This window comes from Nycticebus coucang, chromosome 16 (assembly GCF_027406575.1).
Source record: "Nycticebus coucang isolate mNycCou1 chromosome 16, mNycCou1.pri, whole genome shotgun sequence".
In the NCBI taxonomy this organism is placed as follows: domain Eukaryota; kingdom Metazoa; phylum Chordata; class Mammalia; order Primates; family Lorisidae; genus Nycticebus; species Nycticebus coucang.
In genome coordinates, this window is record NC_069795.1 from 192,049 (window position 1) to 212,607 (window position 20,559).

Genomic DNA, 20,559 nt, shown 5'->3' on the forward strand with positions numbered 1-20,559 from the left:
TACAGCACCTGGCTCTGAGACATCCCTACACGGCAGCTCCCAAGGAGAAGAAGAGAGCCAGCAGGACTCCTTCCCTGAGTACCTGCACAGCCGTTTGTGGGACACCTTTGCCTTACAGACCTGGGTTCGGCTGGCTGAGGGGAGGGCCCCTCAGTCCATCCACACTCAGCATTAGGATCCAGAACACTTTCCCATTAGGACACTGTAAGACCACCCAGGAGCTACTGGCTCACACCTTGTCCCACTCAGGTGGAGCCGCCAAGGCGTGTCCCGACTGGCTTTATAGCAGAGCCCACCTGACCCTGGGATGTCACAGGACTAGGAATGTGAGCCCTGTGCCCCCACAGTAATGAGAAGCAGAGCATTCAGAGTATGACCTGCACACAGACCGCCACTACTGCCTGCAGCTGCAGGTACCACGCGCCCCAGCTACAGCAAGATTCGTATAAATGCAGGTGTGTCAACACTGCTGCATCCTGGATGACCAGGACCCCTCCCAGTTCCACCACTGTTTCCTCGGGACAGGATCTGCCATGCTCCCTGGGCCTCCCCTCCCAGGTGGGGGCCCTATCAAGTCCCTCCCCAGCTCCCTATCTGTACTCCTGGCTCCATGCAGGAGACACTCTTCTTGAGACAAGGTCTCCCTCTATTGCCCAGGCGAGGGTGTCCTACGTCACAGCTCCCCACAGCCTTGAACTCCAGGGCTCAAAGGGATCCTCCTACCTCAGTGTCTTGAGTTGCTGGGACTGTGGGAGAGGAGCCACGTGGCCAGCACAGGAGCCGCTCCCCATGGAGCAGCCATGTGCATCTCCTCTCATTGTCCTCAAACCTTAAGGGCTCCCTCTGCTGCTGTGACAACCCAGGGAGGGAGCCGTTAGTCACATGGCACTCCAAAACCCTAAACAAGAGCTAGTCTGAAGCACAGTGTACACAGGGGAAAGGGCCAACAGTGTCTGGTGGATTCCCCAAGACACATGTGACCCCAAAGGATACAGAATTCCCAAATCTGGGGCAAAGGAGAAGCCAGCTGGGGCGCTTTTGTCCCCCAAAGGGCCCAGAGTGCTCACCTCACCCAGGTGTGAGTCTCCCAGGGGCCCTTTGGTCTCCGTGTGTGCGATGATGACCTTCACTCCTGGGAGGATCTGGAAGAGGAGAGCTGTGTCCCTTGTTCAAGACAACACAACTCGAGACTTTCCTGATTCAGTGACATTAAAATTAATGTCCCCTAGAAACCTGTAGGACTGATGTGCCTGTGTCAGGTCAGAAGTTGAGAAGCCACCCCAAATTTGGTTTAAATTAAAAAAAAGAGACATTAATAGAAATAAGTTGTGAATCTTAGCAAGAAGACCCCAGTTCTTTGGATGTCAGGAGAAGCAGGGGGCCTAGGGAAGCCTCCGGCTCTCCCCTGGGAAGACCACCTGCCAGACAAGGACAGCACATATTGGGGCCGTGACAGGGTTACACCCAGCTGCACCCCTCTGGAGGCCTGTGTCTGTCAGGTCCAGCAAGCCTCCTGGTTCCTGCCCAGGAGCCTGATCTTGAGGAAACTCTTCCCACCCCTGACTGGAGGCTGATGTAGGACAGTGGGAGGCCACTGTTTTGCCCAGCCTCTTGTGTCCGTTTCTGGTGGCCCTCTCTGGGGTCAGTCAGATCCCTCAGCTGCACAACGCCTGGCTACTTTTTCTGTGTCTTCAGTTCCCATATGGGAAGTGGGGTGATGACAGTGCCCATGAGAAGAAGGGACCAGGAGTCAGCAGGAGGCGACAGCTAGTGCCCTGCCTACTGGGGTCCCCATCCCCTCCCCATGTGGCCGGGCTGAGCCCGGACACCAGAACTCTCCTTCCAGAACACAAATCCAACAGGCCCGAAGTGATCGTAAAAGCAGGAAGAAAAGCTGCAGACACTTTGGCAGAGCAGAACAAGCATGTACGGGAGCTACTATGATAGGTGGCATGGGAGAAAGATGGCTGTACAGAAAAGGCCACGCAGAACACACACAGAGCATCTGACCCAGCACAAGGCACATCTCTCTGTGCTCTGAGAAACACCGGGAAGATGTGCGGTAGCCTCAAATCTCCCACAGATGTGCTGTCCCAGCAAACTTGCCTGCTTCTCAGAGTATCTTTTAGGAGGAGATGAGGGCAGTCGGCTCCCCAAAACCTTGGCCCTCCATTCTCTGCTCTCCCTCCACCTGGTTCCAGCCATGACACCCCCCAAACTGTGCTCCAGCTGTGCCATTTGCCCTACATCTAACCCCCACCTCCCTGCAAGAGTCTGCTCAATCCTCAGCACATGGCCCACCCCTCTCTAGGGACCTATCTGCCCTCCCCCAAGGCAGCAGCAGCCACAACACAGTGAGTAGAATCAAGGTGGCCAAGCACCATTTCTTGCCTCTGGAGTTGTAAAGGAGCCCTGAGGCCGGGGTCAGTGCATAGCAGCTATGGCTTGAGGCCTATGGTTCCTGGGCCCGTGGCAGCTGCCTCCCCACACTGTGTTACTTTCCATGCTGCATAACAGGGCTAGGTGGTTTGTTCCTTCCTTTGACCCTTTGCTGGTTCTGAGTGTGCTTTCTCCTCGGCCTACTTCTGTAGACCCCTCACAGAAGCTCACAGTTTTACCTGGGATCCTTGAGCAGTTTCAGGCCCCTAAAAGGCCCGGACAAGGATGGCTTGGACAGTAAATCCCCACGTGGAGTGTAAGACTCCACCTCCTGCCCAAGGCCCTGGAGGGGCCCCATCCTTGCTGTCATCCTGAACTAGGATATAGGTCTTTCCTATCCCCAGTGCAACACCAGGGCACCAGCTCTGAGTCTGGATGGTGAGTGGGCTGGGCCTCTTCACCCACGGCCTTGACCCCAGAGGCCTAAGGACTCACACCACCCAGTGGGAGCTCCTTCTCAGTTTCCGTACCTCGAGTTCTCCCTTTCTTGGTTTTGAGCTCAGATACATATTCAAAAGACTTAACCCAGCACATTCTGTGTCTCAGTAAAGCAAAAGAGGCTTGTAAAATAGTGCAGCCCACCCCAACCAGAAGCTGGCCCCTGGCCCCCAGCCCTTTTAGGGTGACGCCTGAGATGGGGGCTCAGCAGTGTCCTGGGGTGGGCAAGTTGCAGCTCCCACTACCTTTCCAGACTCCATCAGCGGCAGACTGTGCGGAGAGCCCCGTTCCACCAAACGTACCCTAAAATGTAATAAGGGAGAATTTCAGAGTAAAATTACTACACGGTAATTTCTTTCTTTTTTTTTGAGACAGTCTCACTTTGTCACCCTCCATAGAGTGCTGTGGCATCACAACTCACAGCAACCTCCAGCTCTTCGGCTTAGGCGATTCTCGTCTCATCCTCCCAAGCAGCTGGGACTACAGTCGCCCCCCTGGCTATTTTTTTGTTGCAGTTTGGGGCCAAGTTTGAACTCACCACCCTTGGTATATGAGGCCAGCGCCCTACTCACTGAGCCACAGGCGCTGCCCACTACACAGTAATTTCTAAAAAAAAAAATAATAATCATGGGGTAAATGGAAATTGATCCTCACTCTAGGGGTTGGGCTATGGATGCCAGGCCAGCCAGGACACTAGCCTTTTTTTCTTAAAAAACAAAACAAAACACAGAAGCACGACCATTTCTTTATTAAATTATACAAAAAGGGGAGGGAAGGGGGCAGTTGTGGGACTCAGCCCCAACCCCGGCCCTACCCTGGCCTGGCGCTGTATGAGAAGAGGGGATTTGAGGGAGATCCAGGAACAGGCAGGACAGGGATGGGGCAGGGCATGAGGCTGGGGGCTGCAGAGGTTAGGGAGGAGGCCTCCAGAGAAGGGGTGGGACTGGTAGGGGACGGGAGGAAGAGCGCAAAGAGATAAGAGTAACAGGGGCCAGCTGGGGAGTCAGATGGGGTAGGTCGGGAGTGGGACAATGGGAGAGTGAGGATGGAGAAGCAGAAATAAGAAGACTGGGAGTAAGAGGGTGGCACCTCTGGCAAGGGCCCAGGGCAGAAGCCAAGTGAAGAGTGGCTATCCTTGTCTGTTCCCATCCCCATCTCCAGGCCCTGAGGGGCCTCCCACCCCCGGCCCACTGGCAGGGGACTCATGCTGATGTCCTGTTTTCTATCTTCTGCCTCCTGGGACCCGCTTCACCCCCCTCTTCCGTGGTACAGGCCCTTAGTCATCATCATCCTCTTCTTCCTCCCCTTCATCCTCCTCTTCTCCATCTTGGCAGTTTCTTCTTCCTCCTCCACTTCTTTCTTTCGCTCTTTCCAGCTTGCCTTTCCTCCACCTTCTCCTTCAGGTTCTTGGCGCTCAATTCGGCCACTGCCTCCACGATTTTCTCTGACATGATGCCAGGGCTGGGGCTGGGCCTGGCAGGGAGCTGGGATGGCGGAGGGGGCCGCAGCTGGAACCTGACACGGTGGCAGCCACCTGGCAAACTGGGTCTCTGGAAGAGGCAGCTGAGGCATGACGGGTGGGGCCGGATGGATCTAGAGGGGAGACCTGAAGGGCTGAGGCCCTCTGAAGGGTGGGCGGTGCAGGTGGTAGCTAGCAGACTTGCCTCAGTCCTGGCTAGTAGCCCCACACCAGCAGAGCTGCCACCAACCAGCTATGACACCAGCCTTTCGATGACTCAATAGACGTGAGTGCGCTGGGCAGTGACTCTGGGCCACTGGGAACATTCCACTAACACCGAGGGTCTTGTGGGTCGGCGCCCAGGCACGTTCTTGGCCTGCTGTGCCCACTCATGTTTCTCCTGGGTCCACCCCAGACCCTGCTGGCCCCTGACACGCAGTAAGCTGCACTCATTATTTACGTCACACTATAATGTGGCCAGATTTGAGGGTCCAGGATTAGGATCTGAGCTTCAAAGCTGCAAGAAACCCTGAGCGCATATCTGAACACAGACCGGCAAGCACACACATAGGCCCCAGCTCACGCTTACTAGTGTGAAAACTAAGATGTCTTAATACCATCCGGGAAGAAGCACTCTGTCCTTAGTTGGTCTACTTGTCTTCCATGCATCCCCTTAAAAAATTGAATGTCACACATCTGGTCAATCTTATCACCCTTCCTGGTTGTGACAGAGAAATGGACCTGGGGCAGCAAAGCCACAGAGGCCGAGCTTCCCCTATGGGATACACCCACAGCTCTGCTCCTTCCCTCTCAGTGAAGATAGGCTGGCCATCTCAGCCAGCTGTCCCTGATGTCTGAGTACCTGGAGGTGGTCAGCCTGCACTTTGTCATTGGGTGAGGACAGGGCTTTGTGGGCAGGGATCTCACCTGTCATGGCGTAGTGCTCGCATGTCCACGTAGACAGTTGTGGGGTCTGGGCCTGCTGTACCCTGGAAGGAGAGCAGCAGAGGAGCCTCTGGTCAGGGCCAGATCACTCCTCTTCTGTGAGCACAGGTGTCTGTGGGCGACGCCCCAGAGGGTAGCTGCTCTGCTCGCTATAGTAATTCCGCCCAGGGCTAGGGTCCCCAGGGCAGGGCTGACACTTCCATCCAAATATTCAGATGGCTTGATAATATCAAACAAAAAATGTTTCAAACACTGAATAAAAATGTCAAATCATACAACTTTGTATTTCAGTTGTAACAACTTTCTATTCTCATTGGTCTTTTGCTGTGATGAAAACAACACTAGTTTGGGGGGTCATTTCCATTGAGCTGTTGGGCAGGGCCAAGCCTCTCTCCAAGTAACTTAATCTCTAAAACATGGGACACAGATGAGACCACCTGGACGGGTGGATGACAGCCTTTGCTTCTCCCTTCTGTTTCCCTGATTTCTGAATCTTACATTTGAAATTGATTGTCATTAAAGGATGTTATGTGCCATTTTATCAGATAAGGAATGCCAGATTAAGTGAGTGCTCTGATGGATGTCACTCCCTAAAGATTCCAGACAATATAACCTATGTCTGTCCTGGAAATAAAACAAATATTTCTACTCTGAGACAAAACACATCCCTTTATCCCAAGACAATGACATAAACATTATTTTTTTTTTTTGAAAACAGTTTACTTTAAATTTGGTCACAGAAGAACTCTTGTGAGATGTCAAATAATAGGCACTGTGGACAAAGAAAGAGCAAGAGAAGCATATATTTGTCTAGAACTCACAAGGAAGCCACATGAGCTTGTGGGGGAGCAGAGGCAGCAATAGGGTTGGGGTCGTACCTGCTCAGCCAGCTTTCCCAGCCTGTTGGGCTGACAGAGGCAGAGTGGGACAGGGAGAAGACAGCCACAGGAAACACAAACAGAAGGCAACAGGCACGAGAGAAACAAGGAGCAAACGTGAATATCCCATGAACATTTCTGCACTCACACGCACATCTATGTGCCAACAAATAGAACAGAGGCCTCCCAGTAGCTGTTGTGGGTGCAGGGGCTCTCACACACAAAGTAGACAGAGGGTCTCCACTCACAGCCACCAACACACCCACACCAGCAGGAAAGGACGTTTAGAAAGGGTCCTACCCCAGCTCCTCTACTCCCTGACAAGGGTCCAGGGTGTTTTCCAAGCTGAGAGGACACGAGCAGGACACTAACCAGCCCTGCATGTGCTGCTACCTTAGGGCACACAGGCAAGGCACGGATCTGGGCAGGCTGACCCTGCTCCTCCCTGCCATTCTGTGTGATGTGAGCGAGTGAGGCAATTGATGTGTGGGGTGTCTAATGAGCTACTTGGTTTTCAGATGTTTGTAGAAATGGAATGATTATACTAGCGCAAAATATGAAGTAGTGGTAAACAGCATTGCAGTCAGCTGTTGGGATTTTTGAAACTGCTTCCTTTTAAAAAATAAAATACCTTAAGGTTTCAAAAACAAATCAGTCAATACAAAGTATCACATTAATCATTCACCAATGTTTCAACTTAAAATTGCTAGATGTCTTGAAACAGTAAATTCAATCTTGCTTTACAAAATTAGTTGCCTATTTTACCCAAGTTAGAGATTTTTACAGGTTAAGATATTAATCATTATTCAGAAAGTTTGGTCCCCCCCCCCCCCAAATAAGCCTCTGCTCTTCAACAAAAATAGAAGCAAGCTTTTCAAAGGAAACCCTTGCACTCTCTAAGCTGCACAGAAAGAACAGGCCGAGGCTCAGGCTCAGGCTCAGCAGAGGATGGACCAGGCAGGCCCTGGAGCATCCCCTCACCTGCAGGCAGATGGCCACGTTGACCCGGCACCCGAATGTGGTGCTCACAGCACGCGCAGGCAGGCCCAGGTCCTTGAACAGCTTGGAGAAGGACTGAGTAAGCGCGATCCTGGGCCGTTCCTCGGCCACCACCATGCACGTACGCACACACGACAGGTTCACCCCCTTCATCTGCCAGGGGAGTGAGAGTCAGGCCTACAGAGCTTGAGGCTCTGCAAGGGGCTCACGAGAGAGCACTCAAAGGTGACGTGCACTCTGCCTCTGCTCCAGGGAATTCTAAGTGCCTGAGCAATGGAAGGCATGCATGTGATCCATGCCCCACAAGTGCCCTCTGGAGCTGCCAGACCTCTTGCTAGCTCCAGGCCCTCAGTGCCCCCACCCTGCCCCACCCCTTCCTGTTAAGGGGCCAGAAACCCAAAGCCAGGTTGGCCCTGGAGGAGGGAAGGAAGGAGGAGGAGAGGGAAGGAAAAAGGGAGGGGAGGAGAAAGGAGAGAAGAGGAAAGAGGGGAGAGGAGGAGGAGGAAAGTCCGTACACCAGGTCCAGCACAGGGAGGATCTTATGAGTCCAGTTTGGTTTGCTCCTTAAGTTCCAGGATCTGAGAACTCACCCTCAGGACGCCTGTCTGTGTGCCCAGCCCCCGAGTGCACATCTCCATCACAGAGTAGGAACAGAAGGTGACTCTGGCCCTGTACTGGCTGACAGCCGATAGCCACAGAGACACGTTGCTCTCGAGCTCCAATGGTGGCACCAATACCGACTGGTGTCCTGAGTAGACGCTGTGAGAAGGGAAGGCCGGCCCGTCGCTGCCCGCCTAACAAAGACTCTGAGAAAAACCTCACCGCCGTTCCCTTCCTCAAGGACACTTCTTTCCCAGCCAGGACAGGAGCACAATTCTGTTCTCACATCAAGTGGAGTTCAGAGAAAAACACCCTGCGGGATGGAGGTGCAAGCACAGGTCCTGGCCTGTGCCCCAGACTCTCCAGATGGACCCGCAATGCCATAATGGGACATTTTGCTTTCAGAGATGGATCACCACTTCCCAGCATTTGAAGGAATCAAGTAGATTCTTCCCAATTATCAATAATGGATAGTATTTAATGATCATTAAATCATTGTATTTAATGAAATATGTATTTTTATTCTTTTACTCAATTTCAGACTCTGATTCCAACCTACCTCATCCCCCAGCAAAACCACTCGCATGAATCCCTCCAGCTTCCTGACACTTGCGAAAAGGGCTCCAGAGGTTCAAGGCCCTGGAAAGCCCCCCTATAGCCCCAGCTCTAGACAGGTAGGGCCCACACTCACCTGCACAGACACCACAGAGCAAAGCCGAGTCCGCAGTAGGGGTCCAGGCAGATGGCGATCTGCCTTGAGGGGTACAGCTCACACTGCAGCTTTATGGAGCGGCATAGGGCACTGGTGGCTGCGTGTGACATCTTAGGAGTAAGATAAGAGTCTGTTCAGTGACGTTCGGGAAGAAAGAGGGTTTGGGACATTTGTGGTAGCTCCAAACTATTAAACACTATTATCACATCCTTAAATAGACTGGCTGAATTCTCATGTAATCTATAGAATATCCACAAAATAGCTCACAAAAAACTTTTTTTTTTTTTTTAAGAAGGCAGAGTCTCATTTTATAGCCCTCATTAGTGCCATGGCATCAGAGCTCACAGTAACCTCAAATTCTTGGGCTCAAGTGATCCTCTTGCCTCAGCCTCTCAAGTACCTGGGACTACAGGTGTCTACCATACACCCAGCTTTTTTTGAGGTGTGATCTCACTCTTGCTCAGGCTGGTCTTGAACTCTTAAGCTCAATCCATCCACCCGCCTCAGCCTCCCAGAGTGCTGGGATTACAGATGCCGGCTTCCCACTAAAAACTTTTGAAACAAAATTTTAGGATAGGAAGAAATTTTAATAGTGCTATTGGCTCCTACGTAAGGAAACTGACTCATCAAAGCCACCTATTCCTGGAAGCCAGTCATAGATCAGAACATTTAGTTATTACCAGTAAGCATCAAAATATGCAATACTCTCAGGCTAATCACACCTGGGGGTACCGCTATTTAACACAAACTTTAAGAAGCAGTATTACTGTTTTGTGCTCTGGGTAAGGAATAGGACCTGCTTAGACCTGCACAGACATTCCTCGGGTCCTGTGTCCCAGGGGCTGACCTGAATGGGAGCCTCGCTGAAAGGACCCACCTTCACACCTGCCAAGATCCCCGTGGTCGACACACTGAAGTCCAAGTACGCCAGCACATCTGGGGAGGGGGGTCTGAAAATGCTAGCTACCTTCTTTTTCGGTATATCATCTGTTAAACAGGAGACAGTGGTGACATCAGTGCTCTGGCATGTATTTTGACAAGGTAAAAAGCCAGGGGCGGACAAGATGTGCACTCCGGGAGTCCTGAAGACATAAGTGAGGCTGTCTGTACGTGGAAAGATTATCCTAATCTTTAAGAAAACGCCAACAGTGCAGACCCACCAAGACCATGTTGAGCCTGTAGGGACAGAATAGTGGGTGAGGGCAGGCATAGGCTGGGAGAGCTGCACAGGAAGTTGAGTTATTGATATAGGAGAAAGCTGAGACCATGGAAGACTGCCCCAAGGTCCCAGAGCCTACACAGAGCCACACCAGGCTCCACGCATCTCATCAAGTCTTTGTGGCCCCATCAGACAAACACCACTGCCATCCCCGAGCGCAACTGGACACAGGTCCAGACAGGACAGATGCCGCTCCCCTGGGGGGCCTGAAGGCTGCCAACTGCCTGGCACACCAGCTGCCCTGGCTACACCCAATCCAGGGACTGGGATCCATGGATGGCTCAGCCTCTGGTTGAGATGGTCTCTTCAAGCTGAGCCAAGGCTAAAGGGAACCAGAGGCAGCCACAGTACTTCACGGCACATGGCGACATTCACTGGAGATGGTGGGGGCCACGGGGGCTTTGTCCCCGACCAAGCAGCAGAAAGCTGCAGAAGAGGGCCCACTCCTGTGCCAGCAGAAGAGGCGGTGAGGGGAGGGGAGGAGAGACTGTGGTCTGCACTACTGGGCACAGGCACTACCCTGGCCTGGAGTGGAGAGAGGATTTGCAGAGGAAACACTGGCCCCAACACTCACTCCCGCTGTCGTGCAGGAAGTACTGACATCTGATTTCTCTGGACTCTGCTGGGCAAACCCACAGATCCCAGGATACCCGACCTGCCTACTAGGCCTGCAGTGGCCCTGTCACTACTTACTGGGGCTGCTCTTGCTTACCACTTACATTGAGACCAGCAATTGAACACTATGACAAAGAGTGGGAAAAGCTCCTTCAGTGGGCCTGGAAAGGACATGCACCTGTGTCCAGAATGGTTGGCCATGTCCTGATGTCTACCGCAGCAGCAGCTTCCTTAGACCGGAGGAGCCGTGTGACGGCCTGAGTGGTAAGCATGCACGCAGACTTGCTGACCTGGCAGGGCAGAGGTGGAATGAGCATGGCCTTCCCAAGGGGTGCAGCCCCAGGGAGCCCGCCCATCTGTGCGCACCTCCACGATCATCTTGACGGTGGGGAGCGTGGTGCTGAGGTTCTGCGGGTGCGGGGGCCGTACCGTGACCGGCACACAGCCACAGTACAGGCAGCCATAGAAGGCAGCGATGAGGTCCACGCCTGCGGAGACACAGGCTGTCACTGCTGGCTCAGGGCCAGCATCTGACCTACATGTGTCCACTGAGACCTGCGGAGTCCGTCGGCTTTCCAGGTGGTACGGCTGCAACCAGCTCCACACTGGCGCTCAAAGTGAGGCGAGGCTGCCACAGAGCATGGCACATGACAGTGGCCCAGGAAGTGCCACACAGGGTTCCCTGGAGACCCGTGGGACGCCGTCTGCAATATAGAATGCTGCAGAAGGTGCTGGGCACCCACAGAGGCTGCTCAGAGGAAAATGGGAGGTCCCCAGGAGGCCTACCAGGACCCTACCACATGACTGCTCTTCTAGTTCTCCATAGAACCCCCACAGTTAAAATTGGGAGTAAAATCATACCAGGCTCACAAACTGGTTTTCACTGGGCCTGGTGCTTCATGCCTATAATCCCAGCACTCTGGGAGGTCAAGGTCAGAGGATCACTTGAGGCCAGGAGAGGCATGAGCAAGGGCAAGAACCTCATCTCTACTAAAAAATAATATAACTAGCTACCCAGGAGGCTGAGGCAGGAGGATCACCGAGCCTACCAGTTTGAGGTTGCTGTGAGCTATGATGCCATAGCACTCCAGCCTGGGCAACAGAGTGAGACTCTGCATCATAAAACCAAATACCAAAAAGCAAAACGAAGAATCTGCTTCCTGGTACTGAGGAAACTACACAGTGGAGGTCCCGGGGCATGGTCCTCCTGTCCCCAGCGTCTGCAGAGCCCTTCCTAACCCTAAGCCACCACCTCTTTGAGACCTGGATGAAAGTCCTAGATACTACCCGCCCCACCCCATCCTTGGCCAGTGTGCATGTGCAAACCTGTCTCCACCTATGAAATTCAGGTCTGTCTCCCATGATTATACTCTCCAGCTGCTAAGTGTTTCAATTGCAGACGCAGAACTCTAACATGGATTTTCTTTCTCTGATTATAAGTATTTTACCAGTAGTATTGAAAACTAACAAAAAAGCAAACAGTTGTGTCTGTCCTACATCTCACACAGCACTGCAAATGCTCCATGTCATTTCTTCCTCTGTGCTTCCTTTGACCAGTGTCGGAGGTAGCTCTCTCAGCCCGCCCCTCCCTAAGAGCATCTGCCCAAGCACCACCACCTGCCCCTGCTCTAGGAAATGCTCTCAAACTCCCAGGCTGAGCTCAGCCAGCTCTGCTGTGGTTGGTGTGGACAGCAGAGGCAGGTAACTCCAGCCTGGCTGTGCTGCCACTTGCAGAGTCTCTGCCATCTCTCAAAGTCAAGGTGATGTCTGACTTACATGAGGGGCTGCATAAAGCACCAGATGTGTGCTTGGGACACATGAAAAATAGGAATTATCACCATTCCTAGAGAAAAATTACCTCACATTATAGGGCCTGGGTAGAGTGGAAGCTCTGGAGTATCGAAATTACTATATGCCTATACCAAGAAACAAGCTAAGCCACCACCTTTCCAAGAGAAGACTCCGTGACTGCAAGGGACATGTACATCCCATGGCAGACCCCAGGAAGATACCCCATGGAGGAGGTGCTGGGGCAGTGCCCCACAAGAGGACCTGGAAAGGAGGACGGACCATGCTGAAGCCTGAACAAGTGACACAAAAGACCTCGCAAGAAAGATGTCAGCACAAGAGTAAAAACAGGTGAGGACAATTGAGAAGATTCGAGAGGCAGGTAACAGGTCCACAAGCAAGGCAGGTTCCAGAAACAGAGCAGGAGAAAGACACTTTATGAGATGCAGATGAGAGTACAGAGATTAAATGGGTAAGAAAATGATAAAAGACTCACACAAGGGCCTAGCCCAGGAAGATTCCTAACCTCTGAGGCAGAAAGAAAAATCTATGTTTCCAGGCAAAATAGCAACAAACTTACAGGAAAAAAGGCTGGCATTTTTTCCTTAAGACTCCCCTGCACAGAGAAGCAGACTCCCAACAGCCACGCCTGCTAGCTCACACAGTGCAGCCTCCTGGCCTCAACACTCACCAGCACCCACCCACCCCCTCTTTTTTTTTGAGACAGAGTCTCACATTGTCACCCTGGGCAGAGGGCCATGGCATCACAGCTCACAACAACCTCAAACTCTTGGACTTAAGTGATTCTCTTGCCTCAGCCTTCCAAGTAGCTGGGACTACAGGCACCCACCACAATGCCTGGCTATTTTTGTTGTACTTATCAGTTGTTTAGCAGGTCCGGACTGGGTTTGAACCCGCCAGCCCCAGTGTATGTGGCCAGAATCCTAACCACTGAGCTATGGGTGCCGAGCCTCACTAGCCCTTTATCATTCAAAAATGCTCACATCACCTCTGTAGGAAATGAAATGGTGCTCAGCTCTTTTCTGAATGTCAGCAATTACTGAATAAAATCTTTTTTTTTTTTACCACTTTAAACTTTGAGACAGAGGAAAGAGGGCAAGTAAAGATGGGACAGGGGCAAACCAGACCTGGTAGGCACATGATTCTGGAAACATGCACCCCGAAAAGACTCAGGAGACTTCTAGAAAGAGCCAAAGGCTCAGTGAAGGGTGAAGGAAAAAAGAAGTGAAATTTTCTAGAAGTCTCTGTGAGGCAGGGTGGGGTGGGGGGAGCAGGGTGGAAGTGCCACACTCTGGGGGAACATCCCTGGCAACTGTTCTTAAACCTTGTAGGTCTGATCAGAGAGTAGAGGGCAGAGAGGCCACCAGTATGAAAATCATCTATCCATTCACCAATGACAAGGACACCTATGGGGCTCTGAGAATGGGACAGAGCCCCACGCCTAGGAGATGCTAACAGGACTGTGGGAAAACAATTGAGCAGAAGACAGGGAAAGGTCATGGTGAGAGTGAGGATGGGAACACAGCCAGGAAATCTGAGAAAACAGTGCCATATGAGGTCAAGTCCAATACAAAGTTATTAGAAAAGTCAAAAATAGGGCGGCGCCTGTGGCTCAGTGAGTAGGGCGCCGGCCCCATATGCCGAGGGTGGTGGGTTCAAACCCAGCCCCGGCCAAACTGCAACCAAAAAATAGCCAGGCGTTGTGGCGGGCGCCTGTAGTCCCAGCTACTCGGGAGGCTGAGGCAAGAGAATCGCGTAAGCCCAAGGGTTAGAGGTTGCTGTGAGCCGTGTGACGCCACGGCACTCTGCCTGAGGGCGGTACAGTGAGACTCTGTCTCTACAAAAAAAAAAAAAAAAGCCGGGTGTTGTGGCGGGCGCCTGTAGTCCCAGCTGCTCGGGAGGCTGAGGCAAGAGAATCGCGTAAGCCCAAGAGTTAGAGGTTGCTGTGAGCCGTGTGACGCCACAGCACTCTACCCGAGGGCAGTACAGTGAGACTCTGTCTCTACAAAAAAAAAAAGAAACAAAAGAAAAGTCAAAAATAGAATATTATCTGAACATATATATGAAGCATGCCAAAAGACAAGCCCATAAAAACTGTAGTTGTCTACTTCAAAATGTGCTAAAATTTATCTAAAAAATACAAGACAGAAAAGAATATCAGAAATCATAATTAGAAAAATGAATCAGAAATCAAAAATTAATGTCAAAAACGAAGATGAAGCTTGAAGGAAGACTTAACAGGTAAAAACTTAGGATATACGAACACACTCTTCTTAGTAAAGCATCACATGAATGGTGAAGCAAGAATCCAATGTATTCAATTCTAATATGAAGGCAGTAAATGAGCTAATACAAGGTGGGGGGAAGGGGAAGGAGAGAATGGTGGAGGGAGGAGGAGGATGGTGGACACGGTGTATGGCACACCTCTTGGGGCTGGGACACAATTATATGAGGAACTTTACCTAACAAATGCAATCAGTTAACCTAATTCTTTCTACCCTCAATGAATCCCAAACAATAAAAATTAAAATTCAAAAAACCAAGAAGACCCCAGCACTCTAGGAGGCTGAAGCAGGTGGATTGCTTGAGCTCAGGAGTTCCACACCAGCCTGAGCAAAAGTGAGACCCCCATCTCTACTAAAAATACAAAAACGGAGGCAAGAAGTTCGCTCGAGCCCAAGAGTTGGAGGTTGCTGTGTGCTATGATGCCACGGCACTCTACCCAGGACGACAGCTTGAGATTCTGTCTCAAAAAAAACAAAACAAAACAGAAAAAATTTTAGGATAAAATAAAAGATAAAGATGAGGGTAATTTAAGACTCAAACTGAAATTTAGTAAGCAACAGAGGCAGCACAAGAGTGAGTGAACAGTACTGAGACACACTAGATCTGGGGAGTGGGAGCAGCAAGGGGAAGCACAAACAAGAACCACAATCCAAGAAAACCTGCAAAAAGAGACTTGGAGCTACATATGCAAAGATGCCCTGGACAGAGATTGTTAGCCCACAGCAACTAACATCAAGACTGCAACATACTGGACCTTAAAGAAAAAGAAAAATACCTGTTTTACATCTAAGCCAAAACAGCAAGTGACTCGTAAGAGAAAAATAATCTGAGATTATCACCAGATCTGTGACAGTGATGCTGTTTTATGCCCTATTCATGATACTTAAGGAAAGAAAATGTGAATCAAGGGATTGTTTTGCCTAGCAAAAACTGACTTATAGAGTCTATGAACTATGATCCACAAATAAGGACTCAGGAACTCCTGCTCCCAAGGCCCTTCCTGAGAAGACCATGTGAGAAGGGCCCAAAGAACCAGCAAGACCAAGAGGCAGTCACGGAACTGAACACAAAGCAGTTTGTGGCAAAGAGGAAGAGGCTGGAGTATGTGAAGCCTGTCCCTTGGGTCACAGGTGAACATAGTTTGAGAAAAGGGGTGGGGAGCTGCACATGTGTGAAAAAAATCTCACACTTGTTTCATCAGGAGGAAGGCCACTGTTACTGCTAATTTGGGGAGTACTGTGGGTGATGTTGAAGCACATTAGAAATTATGGGATATTCTGTGTCATGTCCCCCTCCTAAAGAAGCCGGATTCCTAGTGTGGAAAAAAGGAGAACTGACACATTGTACAAGGATCATTACAAAAATTTTGAGATAGGTCCATAGCGTCCTGATTTACCTGTGCATCTTTCAATATGCTGAGCTTACAGGTGTTGCTGGGAGGGCTTCATTTGTTTCTGTCACTGCGGTTTTACATTTCGTGATTTTTGTGTATCTCAAAATTTTTGTAATGACCTATGTAAAAGAGTTGTAGTAAAAATCCTACAATCCTGAATTTGAGTTGGCTGTGACGTTATGAACTATGAGCTGTTTATTTATAATTCCTAGCTCTCCTCACTGAAAATGCCAAGGAACAACAGCTCCGCGGCAATGAAGCTTCCCGCCCCAGCACACACATTGTTCTGAGAGCATCAGAGCTGAGGCTGCTGGAGAAAGGCCTGGTGACAGGTCTAGGGCAGGAGTGGGGTGAGCCAGGAGCTGCCACACCTGAGGTAAGGAAGCCATCAGGACCACTGTCCCTGGGAGACAGGAAGACAGACAATGCTGGGGAGGGGGTGTGAGTGAGGGATGGGGCCAAGGCTTCCATAGCCTACTGAATGTGAGCTGACGGGGGGGCGGGGGGGGGCAGGCATGTGTAGAGAGGAGGGGCTGAGTTTAATTTTGGAAGGCTGAGGAGGGAATGTCTCAGGTAGCTGCATACAAAGAAGTGGTGATGGACAGCCTGGTGCTGCACTTACCTGGGGGATAGACCAGAGCCACGTGGTCCCCAATGTTCAGTCTTCCCTTCTCCATCAGTGCTGCAGCCACTCGTTCAGCCCTTTTGTGCAGCTGGGCACAGGTCGCAGTGCTGGTGACCGTACCCTAGGAAAGCAATTGAGTCAGTGTGCTAGGATATGCAGACAAGTCTTTGCCTCAGACCTGGGTACACACTACATGCAGCCCACTGTAGCCCACATGCCTGCAACTAGGGGCCAGGATAGCATCCCCATCCTGGTGGGCGGCTGGTCTTTTCCAGTCATCTGCACCCTCTCCCCTGCAGTGGAGGGCTGAGTCTGAAAGCCAGAGTGCAGGCACTCTGCAAATCTGGGACAAAGCCAAAACACCCGATTTGCATAATGTTAAGAATAATGTTACAGATATCCAGGTACTCTTTTTTTTTTTTTTAAGAAACAGAGTCTCACCCTATCGCTCTCAGTAGAGTGCTGTGGCACCATAGCTCACAGCAACCTCCAACTCCTGGGCCCAGGCAATTCTCTTGCCTCAGCCTCTAGAGTAGCTGGGACTACAGGCACCTGCCAGAACACCCAGCTATTTTTTTTTGTTGCAGTTTGGCGGGGGCCAGGTTCAAACCCGCCACCCTCGGTATATGGGGCTGGAGCCCCACCCACTGAGCTACAGGCGCCACCAAAGGTACTCTTTATCTATTAATATTTTACCATATTGTTGCAATTTCTCTTTTGTAAAATATATTGTCATTGTGCTTGAAGCCACTTTGAAAACCACCCCCAAAGTCCATCCCCTTTTTCCAGAAGCAGCCATTGTCCTGCATATAAATACACGTGGGACAATAAGCAAATATAAATATAACACGCACCAAGTCAGGACCTGTGCTGTTCTGCAACCTCCCTCTCAGGTGCCCCCAAGTCCCTTCCATGGCTGAATCAGCTCATCCCCTCTGCTGAAGAATGTCTAGATTATGTGAGCAGCTTGGTGCAAACGGAAAAACCTTGTAGCCCCTCCCTCCACTCTGTAGACTCAGAGCCTGAGCCTGACCCCCAAACATACTGGGGTGCTGAAGTCCTCAGCCTCCTGACCCCTTGCCAGCTGCACAGCTTCTTAAGATAGTAGAAAGGACAACTCAGTCTAATAACCACAGAACTGCTGGACAGATCAGTGTCATATCTGGGTTGGTGGCCTCTACTGAAGGCAGACAATGAATGGGAGAGAGACCAGTGGACACACCTGAGTGCTGTGCCCAGGCACAAGGGCCAGGAAGATCCTGAGAGTCCAAATCCTGGAGCCTTGACAGGCCCTATGAGTCAGGTACTTAGAGCCCCCACATTCCTAGATCCTACTGCACCCCTGGGGGAAACCCAGCACCCTCCTCATATGCCACACTGGCCTCATCTCCTGTCTTGAGCCCACCAGGCATCACTGCCTCAGAGCCCTTCCCCGCACCCCGGGATCGCATTCCTCCTCTGCTGATCTCAAGGCCCTCAGCCTGAACTGGTTAACCTTGGTTTATTGGTAATCACTGGCTGTCTGCAGGCTTTAGTACTCAATCATGAAATGAGTGTTATTGAAAACTGTTCTAGGGGCTGCCAGTAAGCCAGTGAACAGGAAAGACGGTCTCCTCAGAACTTGTTTTCTAGCAAAGAAGAGTTATATTGAGGGTCCTGAGAGCAGGTGCCCTCTTTATCTCACATAACAATGTGTGCACAGTAGGCATCAATCAATATTTTAGAATGAATGAGCAGCTCTGGAAGATAGATTAACATTTTCTAAGCACGTGGTGAGCCACCCTTTACTGTGCCAAAGTGAAGGAGTCCTTACATCCTGTACAATATGTGCAATAGGAAGTCTTTCTAGACTTTTATTCTTGTTTAACTTGTTTTCGTATTTTGTATGCCTGCTCATAAAATGGATGTAAAGATTACAGCTTCTCCTTTATGTCCTAAATGCTCCTGGTATAGTATAATGCACATCAACAGGTATTCAAACTACATGTGAGTGAATTTCTAAGTCACCAGCAGGATTCGGAAAATAAGTAGTATTTATCATTTTAAAGCTGTAAAAAACAGATATTCTAAATGCCTAATTTTTACAAAATAAAAATTTCCTTTTAGCTCACAAACTTAGAAGTATTTACATGTATACAGCTCATAATTTAAAAAGATGGAATGAACAGACTTTTCCTGCTAAATACAAAATCAAAAGAAATACTAGTGTACAAATTGTACAGAAAGCCAGGCTCTACAAAGAAAAGGGCAGGCAGAGAGAATTTGCCAGACAGTCTGCAGACACACTATCTCTGAAGTGAATGTACTGGGGTACTGAAGTTACACACTGGACAATGGTGGATATCCTCACCTTGGCGTTGAGCAGCAGAAACAATGGGTGGTCAGGAGTGGTGTGGGCCCGCCACTGCAGCACGTCAGCCAGGAACGGGGACTGTGTGGGAGGGCAATGGTCACTGGCAGCACCATGTGGGGTCTTGCTGTCCCCCTCTAGGAACCAACTGTTACCTTCCGAGCCTGCTCGCTGTCCTCTAGGTGGGCAAGCTCCCTCCCCGAGGCCTGCGCAATCCTCTTGCCAGCAACCAGGTTCCCAACGATCATTGAGGCTGGTCCCACCTCTAGAGAAGGGGAATTCTGAATAAACTGATAACTTCTAACATTTAGTCAGCATGTGACTTCATTTTCACCACACCAATTTTTTTGAAAACCTTCTTGAATTAGGCATTTAACTCTTCTACTAAGACACAAGAGCTACAAAGTTTATGTTAAGTGACAAAGAATTTCTCTCTTAAATATGAACCATAAAATACATGACAGACATCTAGGGCGATATGATTTAGCTTCAGTCATAGCCAAATTCTTAATATATGTCATTGTTTTACCATACATTATGTATAAATCAGGAAATTAAATCTTCCTGGTGGAAATGTATTCAGTGATATTTTATGTGTTCAATAATTAGCAAAAGAAAAGTTAGCCTGTACTAAAAATTTACACAGCTGAAGGAAAGAAAACTGCATATATATAAAAAGTTAGGTTAGTCTTTAAAATTAACTTTAAATGTATAAAGTCAGGGATGGGAAAACTGACCATTTGTGAAGAGACTTCCAAGGTCTGTGACAGCTCCCAGGGCCTAAATGAGCAATTGGCTTCTGAGGACAGGCATTGCCACCCTCGCAGAATGGCCCACAGAGGCTTTGTAGGTCCCAGAGCTCCAAGTCTGCTCTAAGCCAAAGGTAAGCTGCTGTCTCTAGATGTCTTTGAATTTATGACTAAAACTGGTTCCTAACCAGTAGTGGAAACCACCATACAGGTGAAATGGTAAAGTTCTCTCATTCATGGCTCTGTCCCCAGAATTCAGGAGGCAGCTACCACACTGGTGTGTGTACTCACTCGAGACCCAGCCCCGAAGACATGGGCAGTTTCTTCTATAGGGCCTGTGGGGCTGCACCTTGACCCGGCTCAATTTGATGACTGGAGGGACTAACCTGGTTGTTTCTGACGAGGTTTGGGAAGGTTGGTAACACAAGTGTGGGGGCACATCAGCACATTACACGGGTGCAGCGTCCCTTCCAAAAAGCGCTGTTTGGTCTCAGAAATGTGAATCCCTCCGAGAGGAGCCTTGGGCAAGGTGTTGGCAGGAACCAGGGCCAGACAGTACACGCCCACCTGGTGGATGCTGTCCACGGCCTGGAAGGGGAAGGCCTGCTGAGCACCTGCTGCCACCCGGGGCAGCTGAGGTGCTAGGAGGCCTGGCACTGCAGGGAGGCACTGGCACCCAGAGACCCAAGGTGGAGGGACCTCAAGATATCCTGTTAGGTGAGGAGAAGGAGAAAGGCCATGTGCTGCATCCTACTGTTTAACTCAAAAAGGGGAGACACACACATGTACGTAAACCTCTGCCCAGGGAGCAGAACAAGGGCTCCCAGTGGCTGGGGGAGATTGGGAGATGGCAGTAAAAGCTCTAAAGCTTCAATTAGACAGGAGGACTAAGGACTTTTCTTTGAGATGTATTGCACAGACTAATATAGTAAAGAGTAATATAATGTACATTACTAAATTACTGAGAATAAATTTCAAATGTTGCCACAAAAAATAAGTATTTGAAGTGATGGATACATTAGCTTCATTTCATTATTCCACAA

At 50.2% G+C, this 20,559-nt stretch overlaps 1 protein-coding gene across 8 annotated transcripts in view; it reads right to left on the minus strand.

Moving 5' to 3' along the window:
• Positions 1 to 20,559, minus strand: part of DIP2A (disco interacting protein 2 homolog A) — a 117,777-nt gene that overhangs the window by 4,754 nt on the left and 92,464 nt on the right. For 4 of the 8 annotated variants that reach the window (XM_053564670.1, XM_053564666.1, XM_053564665.1 and 1 more), the window contains 14 exons: positions 19,903 to 20,104; positions 18,923 to 19,032; positions 18,768 to 18,848; positions 16,415 to 16,538; positions 10,671 to 10,792; positions 10,483 to 10,594; positions 9,348 to 9,457; positions 8,450 to 8,580; positions 7,749 to 7,917; positions 7,141 to 7,311; positions 6,160 to 6,189; positions 5,264 to 5,325; positions 3,123 to 3,180; positions 1,068 to 1,142 (listed from right to left, as the gene is read on the minus strand). In XM_053564670.1, the coding sequence (XP_053420645.1) occupies positions 1,068 to 1,142; positions 3,123 to 3,180; positions 5,264 to 5,325; positions 6,160 to 6,189; positions 7,141 to 7,311; positions 7,749 to 7,917; positions 8,450 to 8,580; positions 9,348 to 9,457; positions 10,483 to 10,594; positions 10,671 to 10,792; positions 16,415 to 16,538; positions 18,768 to 18,848; positions 18,923 to 19,032; positions 19,903 to 20,104 (1,557 nt within the window). The other 4 variants (XM_053564669.1, XM_053564667.1, XM_053564672.1 and 1 more) reach the window with 3 other exon arrangements.